Consider the following 27,812-nt stretch of genomic DNA (forward strand, 5'->3'; position numbering starts at 1 on the left):
GCTTCTCTTCTTTTGCAGGGACCAGAAGCAACCGGACGACAAGTCGAAGGAGACCGCGACGACGGCGGCGGCGGCGGCAGCGGCTGCGGCGGCTGCGGCAATGCGGCCGGGCACCGCTGGCGTCGATAAGAAGCCGCAGCTGAAGCCGCAGAAACCGTTTACGCCGCCCGGCGGAATACCCGGTCCGAACGGACTGAAAATGCCTCCGTTCATGGAGGGCATGCCCCACCTGCCGTTCGGACCTTTCAACTTCTGGAACCCGACGCCCTTCATGCCCTCCCCCTTCATGGGTGGCGCGCCAAACGTGCCGATCCTTCCGGAACAATATTTCGCGTCGCAGAGAATGCGCGGATTGCAGGAGCAACAACGAAACGCCACGATGGTACAGCAGCAGCACCAGCAACGAGACCGTGAGGGGGTTGGCGTATCCGGAACGGCAGACGCGGCCGGAACTTCGAATTCTCGAAGCGCCTCGATATCGAAGGCGCCGCGCGACATGGTGGAGAGCATCTACGATGGGCCCGGGGCGAACGGCAGTTTCCTGGACAATCTGATCAGGTCGAGCCTTGAGACAGGCATTCCAAGGGACCAGCGGGCGATCGCGGAGGCGAGAAACCAGCAGCAGCAACAGCAGTCGTCGTCGCAACATCCGGAAACGATGAGCAGCAAGACCCTGATCGACCAGCTCTGCAGAAACTCGAGGAGGACCCCGCTGCCGCGAATGGCGCAGGACAGTAGCGAGGACGAGAGTTATCGAGGACCAACGAGCAGGATGGTGCCAGAGAGACCGGAGCGTGTGCCCACGGTCGATCTCAGTCCCTCACCGTCGGAAAGAGGTCGCACGGAGGACGGCAGCGATCGGCTAACGTCACCGCCAACGCCTCTGTCGATCTCCCGAGCGGGCAGCAGGGACGAGGACAGCACCCGCGACTCGAGGATCGATCGGAGCAGCAGAGAGCGCGAGGTTCACAATGGCGGCCAGGAGGATCGCGACCGGAAGCAGCCTCTGAGCTTGCAGCAGCAGCAGCAGCAAACACAGCTGAATCACTACCCGGACTTACACAACCTCTACGCCGCGTCAACTGACAAAAAAAGTGCCTGTGATAGTAAGCTTATAGTAGATCATTCGAGCCAGAAGACTCAGCCGCAGCAACAACAAAAGGAATACGCTGCCGTGAGCGGGCTGGTCGTGCAACTGCAGAGGGGCTACAACACCGCGAGCAGCAGATCCGGCGAGCCGACTAACAGCCAGCAGCCGGCGGCGGCGGAGCAGCGCGGCGCCGCGCTCAGCATGGAGGACTCCGTAGAGTAGACGAAAGTCAGTATCAGTTATCAGTAAAGTATACAGTTATGAGTACAGTAAAACAAATGAAAAGACCCATATACAGTAAGACCCACATTCCCGCCCAGATCTCTCACACGCACCGTATCCGTGCGCCTTCTCGTTGTTGCGCGCCGCGAACGGGGTTTCCCTTCGCGCTCGCTCAATTCTTTTTCCCAAATCTCGCCCGTGTCGGGCAAGAGAGAAAGAGACGATGTTTGTAAGAGAGTAGAAAACTCCTCGCGCTGAATGATCGACTCGAGCACAGGGACGAAGGGAATCCTCAATTACCGTCGCCGACGCGATTAATACCCTCGATTATCCCACGATCTCCCCCCTCCCCCCCCGCCCTCCACCTGCTCCCCTACGACCTTTCTATTCCGATCGGAAGAAAACCTCGAAGCGTTGCGAGGTTGCAAGTCCAGTGCAAGAAGGGGAGAACAAAAAGTGGCGATGCATAAATGCTAAGCACAACCAACCGTAAACCCACTGCGATTCCGCCAGTTAAGCGCATGAACCCGCCGTATGAACCCGCGTCCGGCTGGTCCACGGCCCACCGGCCAACCTGGTATTTAGGCGCGCGTGCAGGAAAACCCTTTCGACTTACGGCGAAAAGTACATTTCGCCCCGGAGTACATACCGAGAACGTAACGGATATAAAAGACACACGCGCGACATGTTCATCGTGCTGAGTATTCACACACGCGACACGCTTTAGCAAGGCGCAAGGACCCATTCTGACCGCGTTTCTACAAGCCCGACATTCCACGAGACTCTTCTCTCTCACACATAAGTATCGACACTCAGCGACACACGCAGCATTCATACACACACATACATCGTGTACACAAACGAGTACATATACGCGAGTATACAAAAATGGGGAACATAACGAGATACTTAGGCGTTGCGCGCGTGCATATGTGTCGTTACAGCGGCGTAGCCGACGAGATCTTCTCATCTTCTTCGCGTCGTAGCGTCAAGCTTCACCGCGAATCGCATCGGCGGATTTCGATATTTCGCGCCAATGTAAAATTTCCATTTCTACAATAGACGTGAAGATGATATACACGAGTCCATTATGTCCCGCGACGGCGTCGTGGACCTGGCCGTCGAAGGAGGAGGCTCGGACCGCAACGCCGTGTGACGCACGCATGGGCGCACGCACACGCGAAATGTTAGCCGTTCGATGATTATTATTACGATTATTAATTACTGCAACCACTATCAATCGGTGGACGACGACGAAAGGTCAAACGATGGAACAAAAATGCCGACGCCGACAGCATATTTTTTCCTCTGTGAGTGTAAAACTACCTAATGCAAAATGAAAAAAAAAACTTATTATCTACTATTTAAACACTACTTAACTAAGAAGCGATATAATTATATAAGGAATAATATATTATATATACATATATTTTTTGGTCATTACGAAACGTGTGCGAAGCGAGAACGAGCCAAGGCTTTTGTTGGCGCGCGTAGGTGACGTTTTTCTTTTTCACGACGCGACAATATTTCTATAATCTCGGTTGTTTCGAGGCCAGCGCTCGACGTGAACGCGTCCCACGTTTCGGGCGTCAGAACGCGGCAAAATGGGAAGAATGCAGAAAATACCGGAATACGATCTTCGTTGTTGAGAATTGCCTGCAAAGTCGCGAGTGATCTTTTTGTCCGAACGATCAATATAATAGCACGTTCGAGAGATATGTCCACGCTTAATCATCTATAAGAAATCTTTTTCTTACGAAGGGTTTTTGTATAATGAACAGCGCGTAAAAGATTCTGATATCTTTTAAACAAGCATGAAATATTTCAAGTTTTTTGACACACATAAAAAAAGTAAAAGAATTTTATTTTAGGAATTTGCAAGTATTAGAACTACCGTTAAAAAATAATATCAAGTTAGAAGTCTCTTAGTTGTTATATAACTTTAATCCTCTGTTTTGCATACAAAGTTTGAAGAGGAAGGGTAATTCCGATTTCCCACTCTTTTTTGTGAGCAATTTCGGCTACGAAGATCGCGATCTTTCGGCGTCGCGCTATGAGATTAAATTGCGATCCGAATCCAGTCAGAACTAGAAAGATGTGAAATTAGAACGTGGGATAAAAGAGGAAAAAGGATACTGTTGTAGGGCGCGCGCGCGCGCCGGCTCTCGATTCGGTTTTCTTCGATATACCGGAAGCGCAGATGTTTTTCTTAAGCGCGAGACGCCCACTTTTTGATACGAATACAAATTTTCTACTGCATAGAGGGAATGAGAGAAAAGAAAAAGAGAAAAAAATGAAGCTGCGGTCGCAGCAGCGCAAGCGGAGGCAGTGTTGTATCGTTTCTTCGCAAGGGAAAAGACTTACTAAACCTAGGAATGTGTTTTAATCTTTGTTTTCGTTTCTCACACATATCGCGGCTCTCCCGCGAGCGATATATGCATTAGGAACCAGCAGATTCATCGTGAAACGCGTCGGGACGGATTTTGGGCAGACATTTCGAGCGCGTTTCGATCGTCCGCCGCGCCGGTTTGAAGTAACGACGACACGTATATCGAACGAATGACGAACATCGACGTTTCGAGCGGCCACTACGTCTCTCTTATTCAATTTTCTGCGAATTCACGCGGTCATGCACGTCCAATTATGCTCGCGATTGTGATACATACACGAGAAAACGTACTAGAGAGTTTTGGATACGATAAATTTTCAAGCTCGGTGAAAACCCTTGTAATCTTGATGAAAGTCTAAAATTTTTATCAATTGATAATTATAAGTGAGAAATAAATAATTTCAAATGCAAATGTCGATACGCGATTCTCAGTCAAAATTTCGTCTGATGAATTAAAATGATAATTTAATTAAAATGTAGACGCGTTTGTAATCTAAATTTAAAAATATTTTCAATTTTAACTACGTACATGTTGAAGACAATTTTATTGAAATCTGTAGATAATTTTGTTTGGAACTAATATCTATATATTTTCTTAAGAAATATCAAAGTTGTACAATTAAAATTTCTGAGTACTCTAGTAATTTAACGACGTGCGCGACTGTCATCGCATTTCTTTTGGTTAAAATTGAGTTTCATGGAGAGATGATCTGTGCGATTAGTATTAAAATGGACGATTTCGTCATTTCGTTAATATAGCAGGCAGACCGTTGGACCAAGACGAAATCGACGGAGACGAAAGCCGGAGTAGAAAGGATCGGAGGCCAGACGAACGCGAGAAAACGGCGACAAAAAGAAAAAAAAATAAAATGGTGCTGTAGTGCGGGCCAGGATTTCCTATTTTTCTCGCATAGTCGAGCGTAGTCGAGCGGGAAAATGACGCGAATAAATACAGAAAAGTTGAGGATAGAGCAGCAGCAGCAGTAGGAAACGAAAAAGGATGATCCACACGCACTCATCTCATGACTCTCTTTAAAAGTAACGACTGAAAGACTCTAGGCTGTACATAAAGTATAAGGCATGTATGTTCGGTGTTTTAAAAATGCAAAAATTCCTTATTAATGAAAAAAAAATTATACCTACGAAAAAAGTAAACCATATAGGCAAGGCTACTCTCTCGGTGTTTTTTGGAACTAAACTTAAAATTTACCCTATTTAAAGCAAAAAAACCGTGAATAATGTAACTTTAAAGGAAGCGCGCGTAAACGCGGAAACAAGTTATTGAGTGTAAACGTTAAGGTCTCCTTAGGGTTAAAAAAAATTAACAAGCTGAACAGCAACAAAGCGAAATGCAAGCTAATTATGATTGTGTGTAAACGTAAATTTAAACCTTCCTTCGCCCTGTGTCCGCTAAGTCACTTTTTAACTATCCACCACCACCACCACCACCGCCTGTCTCTCTTCCCTTTATTCCTCACCTCTACTCCTACACACTCCCTCGCAGACACACCTTCGATGAAGTATATAAATCACTCGGTGTGATCTGACCTATACTTGATGCCTCAAAGTCTTTTTCTAAACGTTCACCAGGCATTATTATGCGAAAAGGAGGGAAATATGTTTATACACTTGTTCCGACCACTAATTCACTCACCCCCCTTTATCACCCCCCTGTACCAACCCAAAAGCCCATTCAAACCCCCCTATACCCGCGAATTCGCATCACCGACACACCTAGAAATTCAAGCCCGATACCTTTTATCGAAAGATTTATCGTTAGATGTGAAAAAAAAAATGATATTTATCGTGCGGATGATAGTAAACGTGCGTACACTATGATTGTCGTTAATTCAATTACGGTTAAAATGTTTCGTCGCGACGTTAAGTGCGGTCTATAATCGGCGGATCTCAAATCTCCACGATCCATCGGGTGCAAACGCGGTACGTCTTTCGGTATTTCTTTTTTTTTCACGTGAAAGAAAAGGTGATACACCAAAGGGGAGAATATAGAAAGCGCGCGAGCAAATGTAGGACGAACGAGACTATCCGGCGTCCAACGTCCGCGTCGCCGAAAATAATTCGCAGTTGCTACGGATACCTGTCCTCTTCATCGTATCGCTCGTAATTGGATCAAATTCTGCAAGCAGACAACGATCAAATTGTTGGTGGTTTTCTCTCTCTCTCACGTAGAATGCGTTATCCAATTGGTACCTGTAATTTTACATATATATTCGCTAACTAGACGAAGATTGGCCGTGATACGAGAGAATAATGTTAATACATTGATATTTGCAATTAAGAATGGTTAAGATTAGGTAATGAATGTAATGGAATTTTTTACGTTTTATGCTTTGGAAGTTGAAATTAATATTCGGTGAATAAAATAATTATTTAAGAAATAAATTTATTGTTTTTGAGTCGGAATGACTTCTTTAAAAACGGTTAACTATATTTTTTGTATATATAAAAGATCCGTTATTTCTGCGTGTTATATAAATTAAAAAGATAATAAAAACTATAATGTATTGATGAAATTGATCATTAATCGTGCAAGGCATGTGTTACACGTGCACGTTGCAACCAAGGTGGCGACGTTTTCGACGACGCGGACTGTGCAGAGCGACAACGCGCGAGGCTCGCCCGCGTAGGTTTAGAACGGGGACGATTAGGTCGCGACAATTAGTACGATCGACGCGCCGATGGCGTAATTAACGATACGTCCGCGTTAATAATCTCCCAGCGACACGTCGACGCATCTGCCATAACAGTTTAGACTACCTATAGACGCGCGTTACTTCTTTCTCTCGCGGCAACGCGCCGAAGATTCTCACAACACCGTGCGCTATAAACCGCGATCGCCGTCCGAACGAGCGATCGTCGATGCAGACGCGAGAGAAGGTCTCGTTCCTTCGCGCGAGAAGGGCGGGATTATTGACGTCGACCGAGGGAGATATTTGTCTATCTTTTTGGCGACTCTCTTCGAGTAAAATTCTACTATAGAGAAATTCCCGTTTTCTCTCTGGAAAATTTGCTACACGCGATCGTCGGGGAAAGGGATATGAGAGAACTCGAGGCTAGGCATGTACCGTTGTAGACGCGATTGTTGAAGCACTGTCGATCTTTTTTCGTTTGTTTTTTTTTCTTTCCGGGGGAGACGACGGGAGACGAAGACACGACGGAAGCTCCTCCAAGTCGAAATCGTATTCGTCGTTCTCCGTTATTGAGAAATCGAGCTTAAGGTTTCTCTTATGCGCATGTTTACATTCGTGCGCCGCACAATGACAATTCTCGTTCGATTCCGAAGACAATTGGTAGAAAAAAAAACTTGATGTTACATGTATCGCTGTCTCTAAAATGCATATATAGGTAGTTATATTTGAAGGGAATGCAAAAATCTAGAAAAAATGCGAAAAGCGTCTAAAAGATATCCGAACGATCAGAATGTCTTTCAGACACTCTTTTATTAGGTATTTTTTAGATATTTATGTTGCCTCAGAAGTCTATAATCTTTAAAAATCACAACAATTATCACCCTGCAAAAAAATGCATGCATAAAAGATACCTTAACGCACAACTTTGTTCTTCGCGATCGGAGAATTCAAAAAGAATCCTTCAGTTCTTCGGTCCGTTCGCGCTTGTCACATCCTGTCGTCCCTCCCTTCGTCGCGGGCGATACGCTAAACAATCCGGCGAGTGACGGATTGGTCGAATATACGGGGAGGAACAGAAATCTTTAAGAATTAAAAGATGATATATTATATTAAAATATCTGTGATGTAAAAAGTAACAAAATTTTGATGTATATTTTTCACAAATTATTGTAACCAGCTAGTGTATATGTAATAAGATTATGGATATATATATATTATATATATATATATATATATATATATAAAGAAAAAAGACTATTGTAATTACGGTGTGCGAAGACAAAGTAAGACGAATAAGGGAAGGCAAACCGAGAACTAAACGGGACAAAACGAGCAAGTGGAGGAAAGAGAGGGGAAGAAAGAGAGCGAGAGAAAAAAAGAGTGTAAGAGAGCGAAGAGAGAGACAGAGATAGGTAGATAGATAAATAGGGGGAAAAAAGGAATACGGTAGAAGCGTGATCGCGAAATTACATTGATCCACACCGGTGGTCAGACGGGACCAAGATGGCGGGCATCGCTCGGAAAATCGGGTCCAAAGATTCCCGTTTTTGCGTTTTCGTTTGCACACCTCTCTTTATGTTGTCGCGCGCGTGCTCTTTCCGCTTTCATCGAGCCCTCGATCGGCAGAACGAGAGGAAACGGAGGGGATTCTCACGTTCTCTTTCTCCGTTTCCGCCGACTTTGCGTGGGGGAAAGGAGAAAGAGTCGTAGTCTCCGTTCGGCGCCCTTTCAGTTCGCGCGAAGGTAGAATGGGACTCGGACGCGATTCTGGATAACTGAAAAACAGGAAGATTTGGTCCGATTGGCCCTGAAACGGCTCAATGTCAGCTACCTCACAATATTGTCACGTTTGGTATGGTTCCAGCGAGAGAGACGCTCGTGTGTCACGAACATGGATGTAAGAACGACATTCGCAATTTGCTTCCTCGAATTTTGAACGATTAAATTTTATTATTTTAATCACTGCGCTACTGTATGCTTGATTTTTATCAACTAATAATTACATACCGTCAATAACTTAAAAAAATATCTAATTTTCGTAAAATCTTATTTGACACGTTTATTGTGCAGTTCGATTAAATTTTCTTTTCGAGATAGTGAGTGATTTTTTTAAATTTGAATTTGAATAATAAAAATATTACATACAAATATTACATGTTTTACATAATATATACTATTTCAAATGCGAGTAAAAAAAAGTGTAAAAAACGTTTGAAAGTATTTCAGTTCTTTCTAAATTGCTAAATTTTTCAAGACATGTGATAACAATAGAAAAATCAAATAATAAGTTATTTATTCTGGGGAAGGGTATATTAAGATTTTGAGATACTTTTACTGAGATTTTAACAATCACTACTATTTTCATTTTAAGTAATTTGATCTATTACGCGTAATCTCTATCGTTGTCGGTACCGCAAATAGAATGTCTCGTTTCCACGATCGATGGACACACGAGCGTCGGACAGACGGGGTCGTGTGAAAATGGTCTAAACAGTTCCAAATTGTGCCTAAGTTATGAAGTTACGTTTTTACGACTTTCACAGTAGCACGAACGAAAATAGATGAGACTAATCGTAGCAGCAAACAGATTTAGTTCGAGCGCGCTTGACCGGGGCGACAACAGCGAGCGCGATAGAGACAAAAGCGGTATATAGAGTTTCTTATTAAAGTAAATTAAACAAGGGTGTATATTACCTACACAATACGTTCCAGGGCCGTCCGGCCGCCATCTTGCGTTCAACCTTATGTTCCGTTTTTTTCGAATAAGTGCAATTAGGTACACGAACACAGGCACGCATATTCACTCATTAAATACACACTTATATTTAGACACACACACGCGCACACACACACACACACACACACACGTACGCGAAACACGTCGAGAAAAAAAATGGAGCAAAATGAGCTGTTACGCGCTAAGTTACCGTTTTTTAAATTCTATTTTCAATTCACGCGCATTCTTGAATGTTGGGATTTTCGTGATCAACGAAGAGCTGGCCTGTCATTCATATAGGGATACACAGTTTTTTCACGCATACACGCAGGACACGCACGCATATACATGAATACACATACACGAGACATATATACACAATCAAGCGACCGACGTCGATGCGACGAAAAGAAAAGGTCTTCCCTCGCGTACGCGCGGATCTTCCCTTAAAATTGACGAGGCACTTGCTCGCTATTCAAGTAGCAATGTAATGAAAAATCATGCCATGCTTAAACTGCCGTTTATATACGCTGATGCTGTCGATATAACGAGGATTGCTCCGTCTGATTGATTTCACACGAGCTTCACTTCAAGGATATAGGTCGTTATTGCCATCATCATAATTGTTTATTATTGCAAATTAGTATTTTTACTGTATTTCTAAGAGTTGTGCTTTCTTCTTTAAAAAATATTAATTAACAAAATGAACCAGGTATTAACCAGGTAATAAAAATGTGATTCTCGTGAAATAATTACCAAGTCATTAATAAGAAAAATATCCACTCGATTGGAAATTAATATTTGCCTAATTGAAAAAAATATCTATCTGATTGAAGAAGTAACACCTGTTTGATTGAAATTGAACTTTCGTTAAAATGCGTTTTTAACATAAATAATAATATATTGAAATAGAAAAATTACATAAACATAGGACATTTTTTAATTTTAATACTTTCAATAATGACACGATTTATTTCATTGGCAAGAAACAATTTATTTATTATTATATTTTAAAATCTTAAAATATAAAATATTATGTGTAGATAAAAGTATACAGGAACATCGTGGACAGGTAAAAAATAATTAGATGAACTATTAGGAAATATAAATAATTTAAAATACGTGGAGGAAGATCCGCGCGTTCACGAGCCCGACAAGTCCACGCGAGTTCGCCTGAACCAATGTAGTAAATCGAAAAATGTCTCCTCCGTTGTCGGTCGAGGACTCGGTACCTTCCTGATCGGCTTTAATAAGCTTGTAATCCGTAGGCTTTTTTCAGTCATGAAGTGACTCTAAAGGCATAAAGAAGGCTCGACGAGCGAGCAGCATTGTATACGTTGATCGACCGCACGCGTGTTGGAGACCGTAAAATAAATTAAGAAGGGGGGGAAAAAAGAGAAACAGAATACCGACCGAATTGTGTTCAACTGGGCGAATCGCCGCCGTCGTCTCGACGTCGGACGACGGACACACGTATCGTAGATAGGGTAGATAGATATACGGCGAACAAGTCGGAAGATTTGAACGCGAGAATGGTAACATGGTTAAAACCGGTGCCGAGATCTCGTCTCCGAGGGGCCGCGAAGAAGGCGAAAGCTCTCCTCGCATCGCGCGACTGCCAAGGAGTAGATATCCCTGAGTGCGACTCTCGCGACAGCTGGAAATGAACGAGCTCTCCGCGAGATTGTATGTTTTCGCTCTTTTCCACTTCGTTTCTCCGTGCCATTTGGATAATCCCGAGAGACATGTCAAAGTCGAAACTCTCCTTGCATTTTTAATCGAGTAAAATGAATACGAACTAATTCTATTTCGCGAATTGCAGGAAGCAAAATCTCAGTGAAATAACAGATTGATAACTCTTTGTATAGTAATCGAATTATACAGTGACTTATGAAGCTGTGTGATAAAATTACTACAATTATCTATGACTAACTGATTCAAAAAAAGCGTTATCAACTTATAAACAAATAAATATCTATGATCTTGCTACTATATCTCTGTTCATGAATTTTCAAAAAATAAACTCGTAATAATGGCACTGCAGTTTGATCAGTTTCGTCAGTCACTGTATACAAGATTATCCGTTAATTTGTTGCACATAATCAATAACAGAAATCGAACAAATTACATATGGTATATCGATAAAATTTGGCTTTGCTGTTGCTTAAGTGTCATGCTAAATTAAATTCGATCCGTTGTTTCGCAAATTTTAATTCGCATAACAGTTTTTTATCTTCGATATTACGTGACTCTATAACTATCGGTTTAAAATTGTTACGAAAGAGTTGTCAGATTCATGAAAGTACCGAAATTGCGTTTTCGACAGTCGCAGCTCTCCATTCTCGCCGAGAGGCCGATCGGTGGCGATAGTCTCCGGCACCGGCTCAGCCTAGACTTTTCGACTAGTAGCGATTAGGTAAATGGCGCTGGTACTACGCAGCTAGCATCGATGGTACTCGTAGTTTGGCGCTTTGGTTGTTTATATATCGTGTTCTTTTCTATATGCTATCACTATCGCCAGACCCGGCCTGACTGCGCAAATCACCAAGATCGTAACAAGCCGAGTCACATCGCCGCGAGACGAGAACTTTTCGTCGACGACGAGTGCCGATACTGAAGAAGCAAAATTCATCCAATGTTTCTCTTACTATTTTTACCACACGATATGATCGAGAAAAAACGTAACGAAATTCGATAACAGACATTTAAGAAAGACAACGTGGAAATATCTGAAAAACTTTCTAATCTTTAGACCTCTTTTGATTTTCGCATTATTCGAAAAATATAGATAACTTGTGAGCGTGCAGGGGTAAAGCGCGTGTTTTTTTTTTATTAATAAAATCGAGTTACATATCGGAAAATCGATCGTCGGTACTCTAATCAAATGTTAGTACCAAAACGTCGCAGACCTGAATACGCCGGAGAGCTTCAAAGTACGACCAATTAGTTTACGGACCAAGTACGCTGAATCACCGGTAATAAATCGATCAAAAGACATACACACGCCAAGAGAAAAATGTATAAGTTCTTTCGTCTCGCGCGTGTTTTTCGCTGTTCGATCTCGATGAGGAGACGATATTCGGAAGGCAACCAGGTCGGGTCTCCTCTACGGGCAACAATGGTTTTAACGGTTAATTAAGAAAAGTGACTATAATCGAGGGAGAGGTGAATTAAGCAAATTAAGCATCCGATCCTCGGAAGGTCCCCGAGCCCTTCCTCCGCACCACACCAAGACAACCCTTACAACAGGATTAACCACCCTCCCGCCAATGGAAACCTCCGCGCAACTACCCTACGCTCTTATTACAGCTTTCACCCCGCAAGCTAATTCCCCCCGGCCGCATTCGCATACTCGGCGACACGCGAAACAGCATACCAGAAATAACAGTACACGCAGTCTGCTCTCTCTCTAACATTACAGCTACAACAACATTGCAATAGCCTCCCGATACCAGTCGTCTCCTTACAGTAACAGACGGGCCGCCGAGACGGGATCGACGTTGCCGCGATCGCGACAGGCGCGAATAGCGAAGACCGCTTAGATACGTGCGACGATTAGTACACGACCAATCGATAACGGAGCATATCACGAGGAACCGGTCGGTCGAACTGGGGGTCGCGGGTCGTCGGTGTTCTCGGCATCGAGTAATCCAACGGGAATTCAATGGAATTCGAGCTTGAACGATTAATTGCATTGTCCGTTGTAACAATTGATTAATCGTTTGTTCTACTTCGAGACACCCGGCTTGTGTCCCTCGAGACTGATACGGAACCTCGAATCGGGTCCAATCGGTAGATTAGAGATCAAAAACGCGACGCACGACGTTTGAGATCAATCGGAGCAATCGTCGATCCTGGATCAGACTTAGGCGAGCCCGTGCGCGCACCGGGCTGAATACTCGCCCGGTGCTCAGCGAGCAAAGTATTATTAACAAATAACCGGCAACAACATATACACACTACAGGCAACAATAGACATTTCTCTCAGCATCAGGGCACGCAGCGGCGATCGCGCAGCGGCGCCCGCCGCGTCCCGCAATGGTCGCCCTGCGGCAAAGCAAAACAAAATAGGAAAAAAGAAAAAAAATAACAAGTACAGATTACTAAAAGTCTCTACGTCATATACATATATCCAGCAGTGATTTACGCTAATGCAGAAGAGCATGCCACGAAGAGCAATGCAAAAACAAGGATCGCCTCGGCCTCGAGTCGCGATCGGTCGGCGCCCACGGGCGGATCGGCGGTTTGGATCCGGCGATCATCAACGCGATTCCGCGGCGAGATTTCGCGAACGCGTCGAGGAGACAGATCTCGACAGACGTTCGAACGTTCGCTCTCGGGGAACCCATCGCACGATCGCCGACGATAGGGATAGTGGCGAAGGGACGTCGGACTCTTTCTGTCGATCAATCGCGCGCGCGACACCCGGCATACGGATCTGTCGTCGATCGCGGCGTCGCGAGGCCGAGCGAAGTTTCCCACAAATCAAAACCCGCAGTCAGATGCAGAATATAAATAAGTGCAGAGGAAACAAACTACTATAGTATAAACACAGAAAGATATATTATATATAAAATATATTAATTATTATTATTATGATTCTTATGATTATTATTATTATTATTAAACGATACATAAAACAATATTATTAATAACACCGAAAAAAAGTACTATATTACTACTATTATTAATTATTATGATTCTTATTATAAATTTAATGAAGACAAAATAACATTCCAACCGTCAATGTGCCACACGACTTTTTATATGCTCTTAAGGAAAACTAAAAAAGATGCTAACGCGAAGTTTAGGGGTACGCGAGGTTAAACAGTACCAGGGTGATCGTCGTAAAGCAGCGTGGAGGAAGCTTGAAGCGAATGGCGTGAGGCCATTCGCGTAAGGGCTGATAGGGCCCTACGCCAGGAAAGGCTCGACGGGAAAAAGAGGGAATGCTAATTTTAACGAGAAACAGGCGTCCTTCGTGTGTGAGTGTTTTATATACAATATTTATATACACACTCACACAGAGAGCTATGCGTTTTGGTTATCTCGCAATTAGAAATCTTTACGCCGAAAGTTATATTTGTAGAATAACAGCTTACTTCAATTACTCGCCCATCGTCGGTTTTAAATAGAATCTTTGTCTAACATTTCGACGATGTTTCGCGTTCCAATTCCACACCGTTATTAGGTTTTCGTCTCACGTAAAAAGATTCTTCGATTTGATATTCATAGAATAGACCGCAAGAGTAATTGAGATTATCATTCATCAGACGTTTCTGAAAATTTGAAATTCTCGGTATATATATGTATATATTTCAGCACACATGCGCACGAAATATCGTGTCGTGTATTTCGGTATTAATATAAAATTTAGAATTTTTAGTTTAAATCGGCGCTCTGCGAAACAATTCGATAATTTCACTGACTGAAATACACTGCATATTAGGCGTCAGACAGCCGAATAAGCTAAATAAAAGCGACACAAAAACGTTGATTAAATTAAAATGAAAAAAGCTTTCGGGATGCTTCAGAAATATTCCCAAGTGAAAAAAAATTATTCTTGTCGAACGAATATTTTTGTCACGACTCGTTTATAATGTACGGTATTCGATTGGGTCATTCTTCGACGACAGCTTAATAGCGAATACTTTATCCAGAATATTATACTCCTTGCTCTCCTCATTCGTTCTACGTTGTCCGTTGTCATAACGATGCTCCTTGATCGCGCGCGCGCGATTTAGCACATCTCGAGAGGAGAATTTGAAGACAGCGGACGGAATCTATTGTCCCCGATCTGTTACAATCGATGATATGGAGGCAATGCCGCGCCGCGTTTCCCACTCGCGATCGTTAGGAAATATGCCGGCGCGTAAGGAAACATATTCGTCGATCGGCGATGATAGATCCGGAGCATGCATACGAGTAATCACGATAATTATCATTACGATTGTATAATTAAGTAGACGTAGGCGTAAGCATATTCATTAACTGGTTCATTGATTGCGCGCATTAATTGCCGTCACGATAGCGATTAGCGCCGGCGAGTGATTACCATCATTATTATCATTATCATTATTGTCACGTGATTATTATTGTGAAGGCGAGAATGAGGGATTGGTGCGCGCGTATGCGGACGATGTGCGTAAGTGCGTACGAGTATACGTCCCGGAAATGCGTGCCCGCGCGAGTATGGATGCGGTAACTGCATGCATGCGAGCGTGAGGCACACACGGATATACGCGAACACCACGCATCCTCACACATACACACACATATATATATATATATATATATATATATATATATATATATATGACCAACATAACGCGATACGTAGATTTAACGTAACGTAACGCTATTCAGATAAATATATAAATATGTTGAAAATTATTGCGTATATATACGCGTGTTTTCAAGATATAGAATACAAATTGAAACTGTATACATACACATGTGCGCGTATTGCTGAAATGATCACGTACGCGATTATATGCAAAACCGACGCGACAGGGATATCCATGCAGACGCATTTGTGTGTTGGGTGTTCGCGCAGGGATTCGTGGGCGGTTTGCCGGATCGCGTGCGTCAAATGCAAAACCAACAGATAACGTACATACGACTTACTTATTACGACATACATATGTATGTATAATGCATATGTACGCGCCGATCGAAATGTTTCGCTGACGACGACGACGGTTGACCGACATCACCATTATCACTCTCAACTTTATCATCCTCATCATCGTCATCATTATGTATTGTTACTGTCATTAAATATCCGTACAGAATCGTGTTGATCAATATCTGTTTGGCTCGTGCATTTCTGAGAGCATCCTTTTTTCGTAACCTTAATTAATCATTGTCCATGAAAAACCCCGACAGGTTATTTTTCGTTGAAACGATAAATAAAAAAACGTGCATCATAACATTTTACACCGGGTTTTGAATTAAAAGAAGCGCACTCTAAAAAGAAAATTTGATGCTGAAAATTGTAGCTTTTTTCCGTCATTTTTTTTCGGTGAATGATAGAATACATGAGTTTTCCGAATCTCCTGGCACGATATTGATTGTGCAATTTGCTGTTTCTTTCTTTTCTTTCATCGGTTTTATCGTCGAGTTCAGCTCTTGTCCCGAAGGCATTTCGAAAGTATCATCGTTCCACCGAAATGGATCCCTACGCAAGCGTTGGCGCGAAGCGGTGATCTCTTGCACTTTCAAAAATCTATTTTCGAACTTCATACTTATTGATCTATTCGAATTGAAGAAAAAAAAATAAATAAAAAAGAAAACTGTACGCGCTGTATGAATTGAACTAAACCGAAAGAACGGAAACGTATTCGAATATGTAACAACTTGCAAACATCTCTTTAGATACCAAATGCAATGAAAATTAATAAAGTAGGGATATATTAATATGTACACGTGTATATGTATTACAGACATTGAGAAGTTAAACATTCATTTTCTACAACTTAACTTCGTCAGAAATCCAAGAAATCGACAGTTTGCTAAGATTTCAATGTCTTTCTGGACATTGAAATTGCACGATGCGATATCTTGTCGGACGTTCGTAGCAACAATCAAAAGCACATGTGTTCATAAAAGCTTAGCGGCCACGTGGCCATAATCGAGAATCGAGAGACTAAATCACGCGAAACGGAAGATGCGAGTGGGAAAAGAGGACAAAAAAACGACGAGAAAGGTTATTATATTTCTGGATATCTCGATATAATTTCCATTCTATTTTCTAACGTTCTATTTTCTAACGAATCACGATCCACGTAAACAAACGTCCGATTCTTTTTCAAAAATTCTCGAAACTCGCTAAAGGATGAATTTTCGTTCGAACGGTATCGGTTATCGATCTCTCCCGTCGTCTTCCCGGGTCTTTTGTCATTCCACGATCATTCCACCGCGTTCCTTAACTCGTACTCTTCAGCGACTCGCCCTCGCGCGAGTCTATGTGATCACCGGAAAGGTCGACGGACACACAGATCGTACGCGCGGCTGTGTAGAAGATTACGTAAATTCATTCCAGCGGAGGTATAGACTGCGAATTTTCTCGAATCGCATCGACGTTCTTTTTTCCCCTTTTTTTTCTCGTCCCTTCTTCGTCCTTTCTCGTCGGCTCAATATACAAAAATCGCAGATTGCCATACCGTAATCCGACGTAGATCAACATTTTCCCGTATTTTTGTAACGTATCGGTGTGCAAAACAACCGCAATTAGAGCAACGTTCGCGTGTGCGCGGGATCCGCTTAGCCACCGCCGAGTGTATTGAACGACAAGTCTGCGGTCTCCGATTGCACCTCTCGCGAAAATACTTTTACTTACTCCCCGTTTACACACGGTTGCTCTTCTCTTCGCCCTCGCGCGAACAACAAATTTCCTGGCAGGTGCACGGAAGGCACACGTTGCGCCCACCTTGCGCGACAATGTGGCAAGGTAACCGTAAAAAGACGCGTGTCTCTTCCAAGATATTGGAACGTTGTGGAAGGAAATGGGAAGGGACGTGTGAGCGAGGTCTCACAGCTCTCTCTCGAGCCATAGCGAACGCGAATGGCGCCCGTTGCTTTTCGTTGAAAGAAACGTCAGGATCAGCGAAACAAGTTAATCCTATACAGGGAAGCATAAATTTCCGGGGCAGGCATATTTATGGCGGACTAAGTAACACTGATGCGGATGACATTAGTCAAAATCGCGGAATGCTTCGAAAAGACGTTGAAGAACCGTCTCGAAGGAAGATAAGACAGCTCTTTGACGTCTTTTAGGCATCTCTGTGTTGTCTAAATCAGTAGGGAATATATCGACGATAGATTCAGCGAGAGCCTACCAAGCTATACAGATCCACGCTGCTTTACCACGATGTGGCCCAACGTTAAATAAATCGTAATTCTAATTTGGTTGTATATAGATTGCGCGCGAATCATATTTGTACATACCGCGTAGACGTATATACGTTTTTCTGTAAATTGAGAACACGTTTTAATATTCTCCGGTCGATCGGACCGATTCTTCTTCATAGGCAAGGACACGCTTAGAAATCCGTTTTAATCAGCCACGATCCTACGTTAAATACTCATCGATGACGATCGTATGATTATCTATTCAGAAGTGTTAACGAACTTCTAACGCGGCTACTGGTACGACCGGCGTTTCGAAACTTGATCTCGATGTTCCAATTACTGCATTATTGTCGTCATTATTATCGACAGAAACACACGCCGGTGCGAAACGCTTCGATCAATTTAAGAAAAATATTAGATATTCAGTCAACAACGCACTCTTACAAAGGCAAATTGCTAATTTTCGTCACCGAATGTCAACATGCTCATTAAAATCGAAATGCCGATCGTACAATCAACAGCCGCCATGTACATTATCCATTGTTTTGCTCCTCAAACAGATCCATGTAACACGATAGATGTTTTGAAGGCACAACAATCGTCCGGATCTTCGAAATGTCGTCGATCGCGTTAGCGATAAAATCCCCAATGCGACTTATATATCGATATTGATCACAATGGTTAACGATCGGGAACATTAATTCTCTCTCTATTACGCTGATCAAATCGTATTTAGTGCTCTTCCCTTCGTTTTCAAACGCGCTTTTTGTCGCGGGCGGGCGGAAGAATAAAATCTTTAGGATTGATCGCGCGATAGTCGTCGCTAACGCGGTGGTCGTCGACCTTCCGACGATTCGGCCACCAGGGCACCCCCATTAAACAGGGCGTTAATTAATCCCCAGCTAATCAAGCAGCAGAGCCAGTCTTATCGCGTAAAAAGGAAAAAAAAACACCGCGAGCGCTATCGAGCGCGCGCCTTTCGGGCGCCGTCGTTTTTTATCGTTGTATCCAGCACGGCGGAAGCTTGTTTCTTAAGCGAAGCACTCCCTCACAGTCCCATTCAACCCCTCAACCCTCTCGATTCGATCCCTCATGGGAGAGGACCCGGGTTCTCTACAACGGTGGCAGTAGTGAGCGGGTCAGTTACAGCCCGCCGACGTATAACGTTTAACAACGCGTCTTTTTTTGTACCTTACTTCTTTGTTCTCGTGTCCCTTCGTGATCGTTCGTCAAGTACAACAACAACAACACAACGGGGCGCAGGCGGGATAATAAAGCGTATCCCGCAAGCGCTCAATCGCGTACCTTCGTACCTTCTCGATCGAGCGCCCGATGCTCGATTGACCTTTACGCTCTACCCTCGATTTCTCCGCCCTTTCCCACCCTCTTCCCCCCTCCTCACCCCCGCCTCCTCCCCCGGACACCCTCGTCCCGGATTTTCTCCCCCTTTTGATTTAAACGATGTATCTTCTAGTTATTAAGGTACCCGAGCTAAGTCCGAGGCGTATCGAGGATCGAACACTTCTCTCGACTCGAGATAAATTGTAATGTTACCGGCGTGCTTAAAAAGGAAGTTTTAATCGAGCGCAAAAAAAAAAGAATAGAGCGCGACTCGGTATCGTAAAAATATAACAAAAGTCAAGATTTAACCGTTGGCTTTTGACTGTCATTAAATTATCGCGTAAATGTCTATTTATTTATAGACGTTTTACTCCGAGGGCCATAATCTTATATTGATATAATTGGCGCCGCTGTGATAATTGTTGTTGACTGTAAATTAGCGCGAGATGTAACACGCGAAATCAGGTGCACCAATAATAGATCCGATCGAATGCCAAATGATCGTCAAAGGATTGCTTTTATGGCCAACGTAATACGAGGGCAATCGTGACGATACTAGCGCGTGCGAGTGAGTTTACCAAATTTAGGATAATATGGTCGCGCGCGAGAAATTGCAACGCTATCGCTAAATCAAAATTAAAAGGGTATTTAATGTTGTGCTAAGAGAACCGCGCGATAGAATTGATATCAAGATGAGAATTGGAATTGAGAGGATCTCGATCCGACGATGTGCCTCGATCCAACCCACCACCCTATCTAGACGTAAAAAATACACTTTCCCGTTAAGCTTGAAAAGGAAAAAAAAATCGTACGTAAAGCAACACGACCATGTACACAGCTCTCCTCGTAGGAGCACACACATACACATATGTTACACACATACGCAGACATTCACAAGCGCGAACACGCGGGTATACACACGCATATACGTTCGTAACGAAGTATACAGTCTTAGTGCAGCGTTTCATATAGTTAGATAGAGGCGGCGAGAGAATATTTTTTATATTCTACATGGATTTTACAGTTATATATTATCGTTTCGTACCGGAAGGGAGAAATTTAAGGCGCGTCTAACGCGGTATATAGATATGCATATTTACTATATATACGAAAGCCACACACGTACACACATATTCAGACACACCCACACACACATACACATATAACATACACGATCTCTAAAATACGTGTCGCCATTTATTGTTTAGATCGCGCGATTGTATATTGTTTATCAATCATTCTTACTGCGGTAGGCGCTGTCGTTTATCGTGTATACATATACACGTGTGTACATATATATACGTATATTATTACACACCGCGAACGTACCCATACGTACGCGACACGTAAGGCATTACGTGTCACATTCGTGATCTCGTCGACGATTATATTATCTCATCGCTCAACGACACAGTGCGACAGGTTTATCTAACAATAAGGGCACCCTCGAAGGGCCGGTCGATTATGCATGCAGTATCGACAGCAAGTTCGTGGGCACGTCACACAACGTGCATCCTTCGTACTTTCTCCTTCCGGCCCCGAAAAAGCTTTTCCTTACTCCCGTTCCGTGAAAGACAGTGCACGCCGGAGGAAAACACGGCGAGGATCGATCGCGAGACATCGCAGGGCATTCCGACACGCCTATACATATGATACACGTACACATGATACACAGACACGCGTACACGCATATACACGTATGAGACGTTGCTGAAGCAACGTATTTGCAAATTAATGTACTGATCGTTTTTCGACGGAACGAGGTAGTCACGAGCAGAGATCGAAACCGGCATTATCTCGATCAAATGTAGCCATTTTTCCATGTTGTTATAGATACGGAAAAATGCTTAATCTTACGCATCAATCGCGTCGCACGAACACAGCGATTACATTTTCTGTCGCGTCTATCGCATGAGAATCTGAACTTATGGGGAATTATGCCGGTATTCGATCGCTGATCGGTCGAGGAATAGGAAAAGAAGATACACACACGTTAAAATACGCGTACATGCGCCGGGCGAGAGCAATTTCGGAACCGAGTTGACGTACACAAACGTAATATGATGTAATTAGAATATATCGTTTTTAAAGTGTATAATTAGTAGTGTTATTTTCGTTACGACTTTGTTTGAACGTTCGACACGAGGGCGACGATTCATTCCGTCGTCGTTTCGCATCGTCGACGACGGTCTCGTTCACCGTTTGCCGAAAACAATGACGGGTTTGAAGTTCCAGAGACACCTATATAACTTTTTGAATTACAAAAACATTTTTTAAGGAATTAAAAATAGATATTCTACTATAAAAATATTGATAGCAAATACAATATTGTGATCAAAATTGATATCTTTAAGTGATATAATGTTTTTGAAACGTAATATATCTGGAGCGCTTTGGGACTCCAATCGAATAGATTAGTTTATTTATCGCTGAACCCGTCATTGTACCGAAAGAACATCTTTTCTTTGAAAATAGAGATTTATACGCGAGCCGACGATGTTAATTCGACGATGAATCGACGCCGGGCAAAGAAAACGGGTGCGCATTTCGTGCGACAAGATGCGATTGAAGAAGGACGTTCGCGGGGAGAATTAGGCGAGTAATAATTGACGAGGCGTGGCGAAGTGGAAATTCATCGGCGGTCGTCTGCTACTAATTGGACCGCGATCAATTTTAGAGAAGCGAGCCAATCTGGCGCCGCGCGATAAACCAATTGAAGACCAAGGATTGTTGATACTGTTAATTGTTAATGCGAAGTCGGGATCCGATTTAATCGCGAGGCATTGTGTTATCGGTTTCCGAAGAAAGAAAACGAAAAGAAAACGTTTCTATTAATACGCGCGATTTGCCTTCGGGAAATTAAACAAGCGATCGCGCGTGATATGGAAATCTATGAAATATGATTATCCTTCCGCCTGTAGTCATCGTGATTGATATTATTAGCCCGACGCGCGATCCTCGAGTCCTCGAGCCCTTTAAACGCACATGGAAATCGAACACCGCGTTTTTCCAATACGGCTATGGGCGAAAAAAAAATTTATTCTGAAATCCAGGTTTCAGCTATCGGAAGCTAAAACCCACGCACAGTCTCAATCTCCATATTATTATCGGAGAATATTAAAATGCTATCGAAAATACATTCCGACCGATTATTACCAAAAAGCGCGGGCTTTAATTAAATTCTTTTTTAATAACTATACATTCGGCATGGAAAAAGAGGGAAAATACAAAATTTCTTCTAATCGTACGAACGGGTGTTTGACTACTAAAACGAATGTCGCGTATTATCGACGATAATTTTCCACTTCGTTGCGAAGTTGCATTAGATACACGATTTTTGCCGGCTAAACGCTTTTTCACGTCGACGAGAATTCGGCGCAGAAAAAGGAGCAAACTGGCAATGTGCGAAATTATGATAAAATAAATTTCATGTAAGCCTTTCGAGCGTCTTTCGTGCGACGAATATGACGTTGTATGAAATGTATGAAATGCATTTGCGAGCGGAGTTTTGGAAACGGCGAACGTGAGAATGAGAGCGAAAGAGGGAAGAAAGTGAGAAAGCACGGATGAGAGAAAGAGAGAGAGAGCACGCGAAAGGCGAGAGCGAGATCGACGAAAAAAAAAAAAGAAATCAAAGGGCATTTTGTTGTGCGCTCTGTGAATGAATGCGAGAGTGACGAAACGATCGCGATGCGTACGTGGTTCGTAGTTTTCGAACATGTGATACGTCAGCCGGCAAGCTCGATTTCCGGCCATCGACGAGGGGGAGAATTTCGGCCGTCTTCCGGCCGGCAAATCAAAAGGGGGACGCGGAAGTGTCGCCGGAGGTCGACGCTGGCTGGGTGGCGCACCTTTTGAAGGTTCTTTGAGGTAGGAACGCTCTTTTGTTGACGGTTGATTGTTGTCAAAATGGTTGTGAGGTATATTACTATTTGAAGTATGTTAACGATACGAGAGGAAAGGCGGACGAGACGGGCCGAACGGGAGACGCGGCGCGACCTTGATGAACTTGGAAGGAAGGGAGAGGGGATTCTAACGTTCAGAAGTTCCCTCAGGAAGGGTTCCTTAACCTCCAGCAAAGGGAACTGGTACCGCTATGGGAGGTATGCAAAAAATCCTTCCTTACTTGAAGTTGCTTCGCGCCGCTTCGCTCGCGAGGGCTCGGCATGGGGGAGACGAAAGATGGAAAACGTGCGCTCCACCCGATCTCGGGATTCCGCCGAGAGAGGCGAAATTAGTGGTAAATGCGAGCGTATAATGTGTACGCGACGCCCGCGATGTAAATTTGCTTTGACGTTGTTGATCGTTGCGTGTGAGTTCGTTACTAGTCCGTGAACGGCACGATTGCTTTATAATTCCGCAGCTGTAATTGATACGGTTGCGTCGAAAACCGCCCCCGAGTCGATTTCATTCCCGACCAAGTGTGTTGAGTTCTCAAATTTTAATTGGAGAAATGAAAGAAGCCGTAATCATCATTGTTCGTGCGATGAAACGTGAATTAGACAATACAAAAACAAATCGTATCTTCTTGGAAAAGTTTTAACTAAAGCTAGTTGATTCGTCTTTCTTTATTTAACTCTTTTTAAATTGAGGCAACTCTTAATTAATCGTTTAATCACTTAATCGCCTCGAATAAGGCACTTTTAGAATCTGTAATCAAACTAAAGTCTTCTTATATCTTTATTTTAATAACAATGTATGCCCATGAATTGCATAGACGGAATTTAATATTTTAATAAAACGTATACGCCTCAGTATTTCTTAACATTGCTTAGATTTAGCGTATAATTTTTCTATATATAGAAAATTATATGTTAAATTATATTTATATATGAAAAATTTACCATTGCGGAAAGAGATAAAAAAAGAAAGTGCGAGCGACGAAGGTTAATGAAAGGGAAAGATGCGTTTTCGCGCAGCGCGCGATTTCCTATAAATTGTTACTGTTAATTATTATCAATTGTCGCGTGATTAAGACGAATTAGAACGCCAAAGGAGGCCGTGAGCGCCTGATCTAGCGAATTATTCCGTGAGCGCACGTTTTCCTTGCGTAAAGACGAACGCGATGTACCGTTTCGTCTCCGAAAAAGAAGCGTACAACTGGCATTACATTATACGCGGAGTCTGGTCCGAGTATGTCAGCGCCGACGACGAGAAATCGGTGATGGCAAGAGAGTCGCGGCGCAACGTCCCGCGTTCCCTCGGGGAAACTGTTCTGAGGGAGCGCAGACGCACCCGTCGGCTCGACCAGGCTCGGCGGAAAGAAACATGAGACTGATATAAACCAGTATTCGTGCGAGAAATTGCAAATTGCGAGAAATTGCGCGGCGTAGCCTTAATAAGAAAGATTAATTAGGTTTATTCGGCGACCGATGGCGTCGGTCCCGCGAAAAAAAATCATATTCAATTGGCTGTACAAGCGGAAAAGGGGATAAGTAGGAAAAGAAAAAAAAGAAATACCTCTCGTCGCGAGGGTTGACGCGCCGGGTGGATCAAAATATCGTGACCGTTGCAGACGTCGTCCGCCCTCGCACGGCGATGTATCTAGTGAGAGTATAATGTTATTAGGTAAACTTAAGCGTACTTTAAAAGCGAAGTGCGGAAGGAGAGAACGGAACGCAATGCCAGTTGTAAAATGGGATAGGTCGGGGATAGGGGAAAGAGGAGGGGGGTAATAACGCGAGAAGAACGTGTTCCGATTATGCGCGAGACTTGTCCCCAGTGATAACAAAAGGGATATTCGCGGGAGGGAAAGATAGGACGAAAGGAAAGACACGGGAAAAACGGCACCGAAATCGGGGGCGGGAGGGTAACAAAGCGAAATGCTAGGTAAATAACGGGACACGAGAAAAGTAAAAAGCGATATGTATACATATAATCGCGATATATATATATACATATATGTAAATATATCTATATAAAAAAAATATATATATTTATGTATGTGTGTATGTATATTTTATTAAATGGCGTAAACGCGTATTTAACTTTCGGTACGGGATTATCGTTCTTTCGTTTTTTCCCTTTTCACTGTTGTTTGTTTTTCGTTTGTCATTCTTCGCGGTACCGTTTTTTCGGGGGACACCCTGTCAACGCGTTCCGCGAGATACGATTCGAGTGTACACACTCGCACACACGCAATGCTGTTTCATGTGTATACGCGATAGAACTATTTCGGAATACGGTTGCGGGGGAGGGACAAAAGGGAAATAGAGAAACGACAGCTTTATACCGAGAGCGGGACAGTAGTTATTTGCAACACGTGCACACACGTATGACACACACGCATACACATGTAAAGCGATCCAAGCGATACACACAAAAAAAAATTGTATGAATATAACGTTTGCAGTTAGGTGGGACCAAAAACGACTTTATATCTCTATGTGCATATCCAAGCAACGTGTAATTTAATTAATGAATTAATTAATTATCCATTATTAATGACTAGGTAAAGTAAAAGATCCATTGATAGCAATCGAGAACGATGACGAATGATTAACGAGTAATTAGCCTATTAAGTTTGTTTATTGATACATTATTCTATGATATAATTATTATTATTATTAACTTTATTGCCTTTATTATTATTATTTTATTATTACATTAATTGAAATGACGATGATAATATTATTTAAACAATGTTTTAAGGCGATTATCTAGATATCGAGTAGAGAACACAGTACGTATCTATAATTATTAATTATTTTTAATTATTATTATATTCTTATTATTATTATATTATTATTATGAGACATTTTGTTGTATTATTTTCAATAAAATCGATTGAAAAATATTCAGTTTACCAATTGGTTAATTCTCGCTTCTCCGCATGTATCACGCAACTGCATGTTCCCAATTTCTTTCTCGCCTCAATATTTGCGACAATGCAATTACGTTTAAAGTCAAAAATAATTTGTAAGTGAGCAAGATAACGAAAGAAATTGAAACATCTCATTGTTCATACACGGGGAAGCGCGCCTTATCCCAATGTCCGTTGCGATCTCAAAAAGAGCATTGTTTGCGATTGCGAAAGTTTTCTAAAATTAATAGAGGTTTCTGAGTGCATTAACGAAAATAAAAAATTGCTAACTTTTTGGTCGATATAGATCTTTTTTTTTTTAATTAATGTGTTCTTCAGTTGTTCTCTATAGAGAGTATTTCATTACATAAAAGAATATAAATGACTGATAAAATATATTAATGTAATGTAATAACTAACAGCAAAACAGAAGAGATAAGAATTTGTCTGATGTAATAATTGATAAATCACTGACAAAGCAGTAAATTGTTGCAAATTAAGAGATACAAATTGTACGTTTTAATTAAGAATACTGTTTTTCAACAATAATTAGAATTTTTTTAATATCTTTAAAACCTGTATCTTTAGAATATATTGCCATTATTTGTCGAAATAAATTGGCAATATTCTGTAGGAATTGAAATTTCGCAAGAACTCTGATTCTCTTAGAAAACTTGATGCGCAGTGAACGAAGTCATGATATTTGCGATCGTAACTGTCACCATCTATGTATATGTACTTACATTCACTTATTTTACTTTAATTCAGCATTAATTAATTCCATTAACCGCGTCTGTATACGATTATCTCTCCGCTACCCTCTCCGACTACCCAATCCTTCAAATCTCTCCTCTTCGTACCTCTCTATCCTCTTACTCTCACGTGTCTCCGGATAATTTTCGTGACCCGGTAAGAGCGGGGGGGAAGATGGAATATAAACCAAAAGTGAAATGTGAAACGGGAAATGCGAGGTAAAACGGGGGTAGAATGAATTTAACAAAGAGAAAGTCAGAGAGCGTATTATTATGGGACAAAAAAAAGAGAAGTAGGAGAACCAAATGATGGAAGAGAAGAAGAAGCCACGGAACAATAGACAAATGAAGATAAAAAAAAATAGTTGTAAAAGCCACACACGTAAAAAAGCGCGTACACATACATACATACACGTACACACAAAAAAGGAAAACACAAATGTACTAAGTAAGTTCATACTGCGTATTGCCTTTCTGACTTCGGTGTGAAAATATATAAATAAAAAAAAGTCAGTCGCGCCGGGGCACGCGTATGTTCGCGCATACATATTATATATTATAGTTATTAGCGTTCGACGAGAGAGACGAGGACTAGCTGCTTCCGCTTCTTCCTGCCAGCCCACATTGTACCTTTCTCTTCCTCGATTCTTTTATTGAGAACTCTTCAACAAGTAAAAAAAAAAAAAAGAAAAACACTTTACAAGAGAAGATCGGCGACTTCCGGCTTTATGTCCGATCGAAGTTGCATCCCTTTCCTTCCTCTTATTTTTTACGAGTTCTCTTAAGATTCGTATTTAAAAAGAGACTCGCTATGTTTCCGATTGATTAATTCCCGCTTGTTCGCGTCCCCGAGGCAGGCGGACGCGGAAGCAGCGGACGGCAGTATCCGTCGCGAAAACTTTTTTCACGGTTCCGTAAGAAAAAGTCCCACGCCGAAGTCCGCGCGTCCCCGCCGACTGTGTCTGTTTCATGTTTTTCAATATTTGTAATTTATCG

The 27,812-nt window shown here is 42.5% G+C and overlaps 2 protein-coding genes across 6 annotated transcripts in view; both read left to right on the forward strand.

The window, feature by feature from the left end:
- The window catches only part of Eip93f (Ecdysone-induced protein 93F), a 137,177-nt gene extending 109,668 nt beyond the window's left edge, over positions 1-27,509 (forward strand). For all 4 annotated transcript variants that reach the window (XM_071769366.1, XM_071769367.1, XM_071769365.1 and 1 more), the window contains one exon: positions 19-27,509. In XM_071769366.1, coding sequence (XP_071625467.1) covers positions 19-1,312 — 1,294 coding nt within the window. In that variant the 3' untranslated portion in view covers positions 1,313-27,509. The remainder of the gene's footprint in view (positions 1-18) is intronic.
- The window catches only part of LOC139807908 (uncharacterized), a 29,679-nt gene continuing 3,058 nt past the window's right edge, over positions 1,192-27,812 (forward strand). Inside the window, exon 1 of one of the 2 annotated variants that reach the window (XM_071769410.1) lies at positions 1,192-1,318. Coding sequence is in view for 1 of the 2 variants with exons in the window: in XM_071769409.1 (XP_071625510.1) it covers positions 2,581-2,622 (42 nt within the window). In the remaining variant the exon portion in view is untranslated. Of the gene's footprint in view, positions 1,319-1,650; positions 2,623-27,812 lie in introns of those variants that run through there. The other variant, XM_071769409.1, reaches the window with a different exon arrangement.

The sequence above is a fragment of the Temnothorax longispinosus genome, chromosome 2 (assembly GCF_030848805.1).
Source record: "Temnothorax longispinosus isolate EJ_2023e chromosome 2, Tlon_JGU_v1, whole genome shotgun sequence".
NCBI lineage: Eukaryota > Metazoa > Arthropoda > Insecta > Hymenoptera > Formicidae > Temnothorax > Temnothorax longispinosus.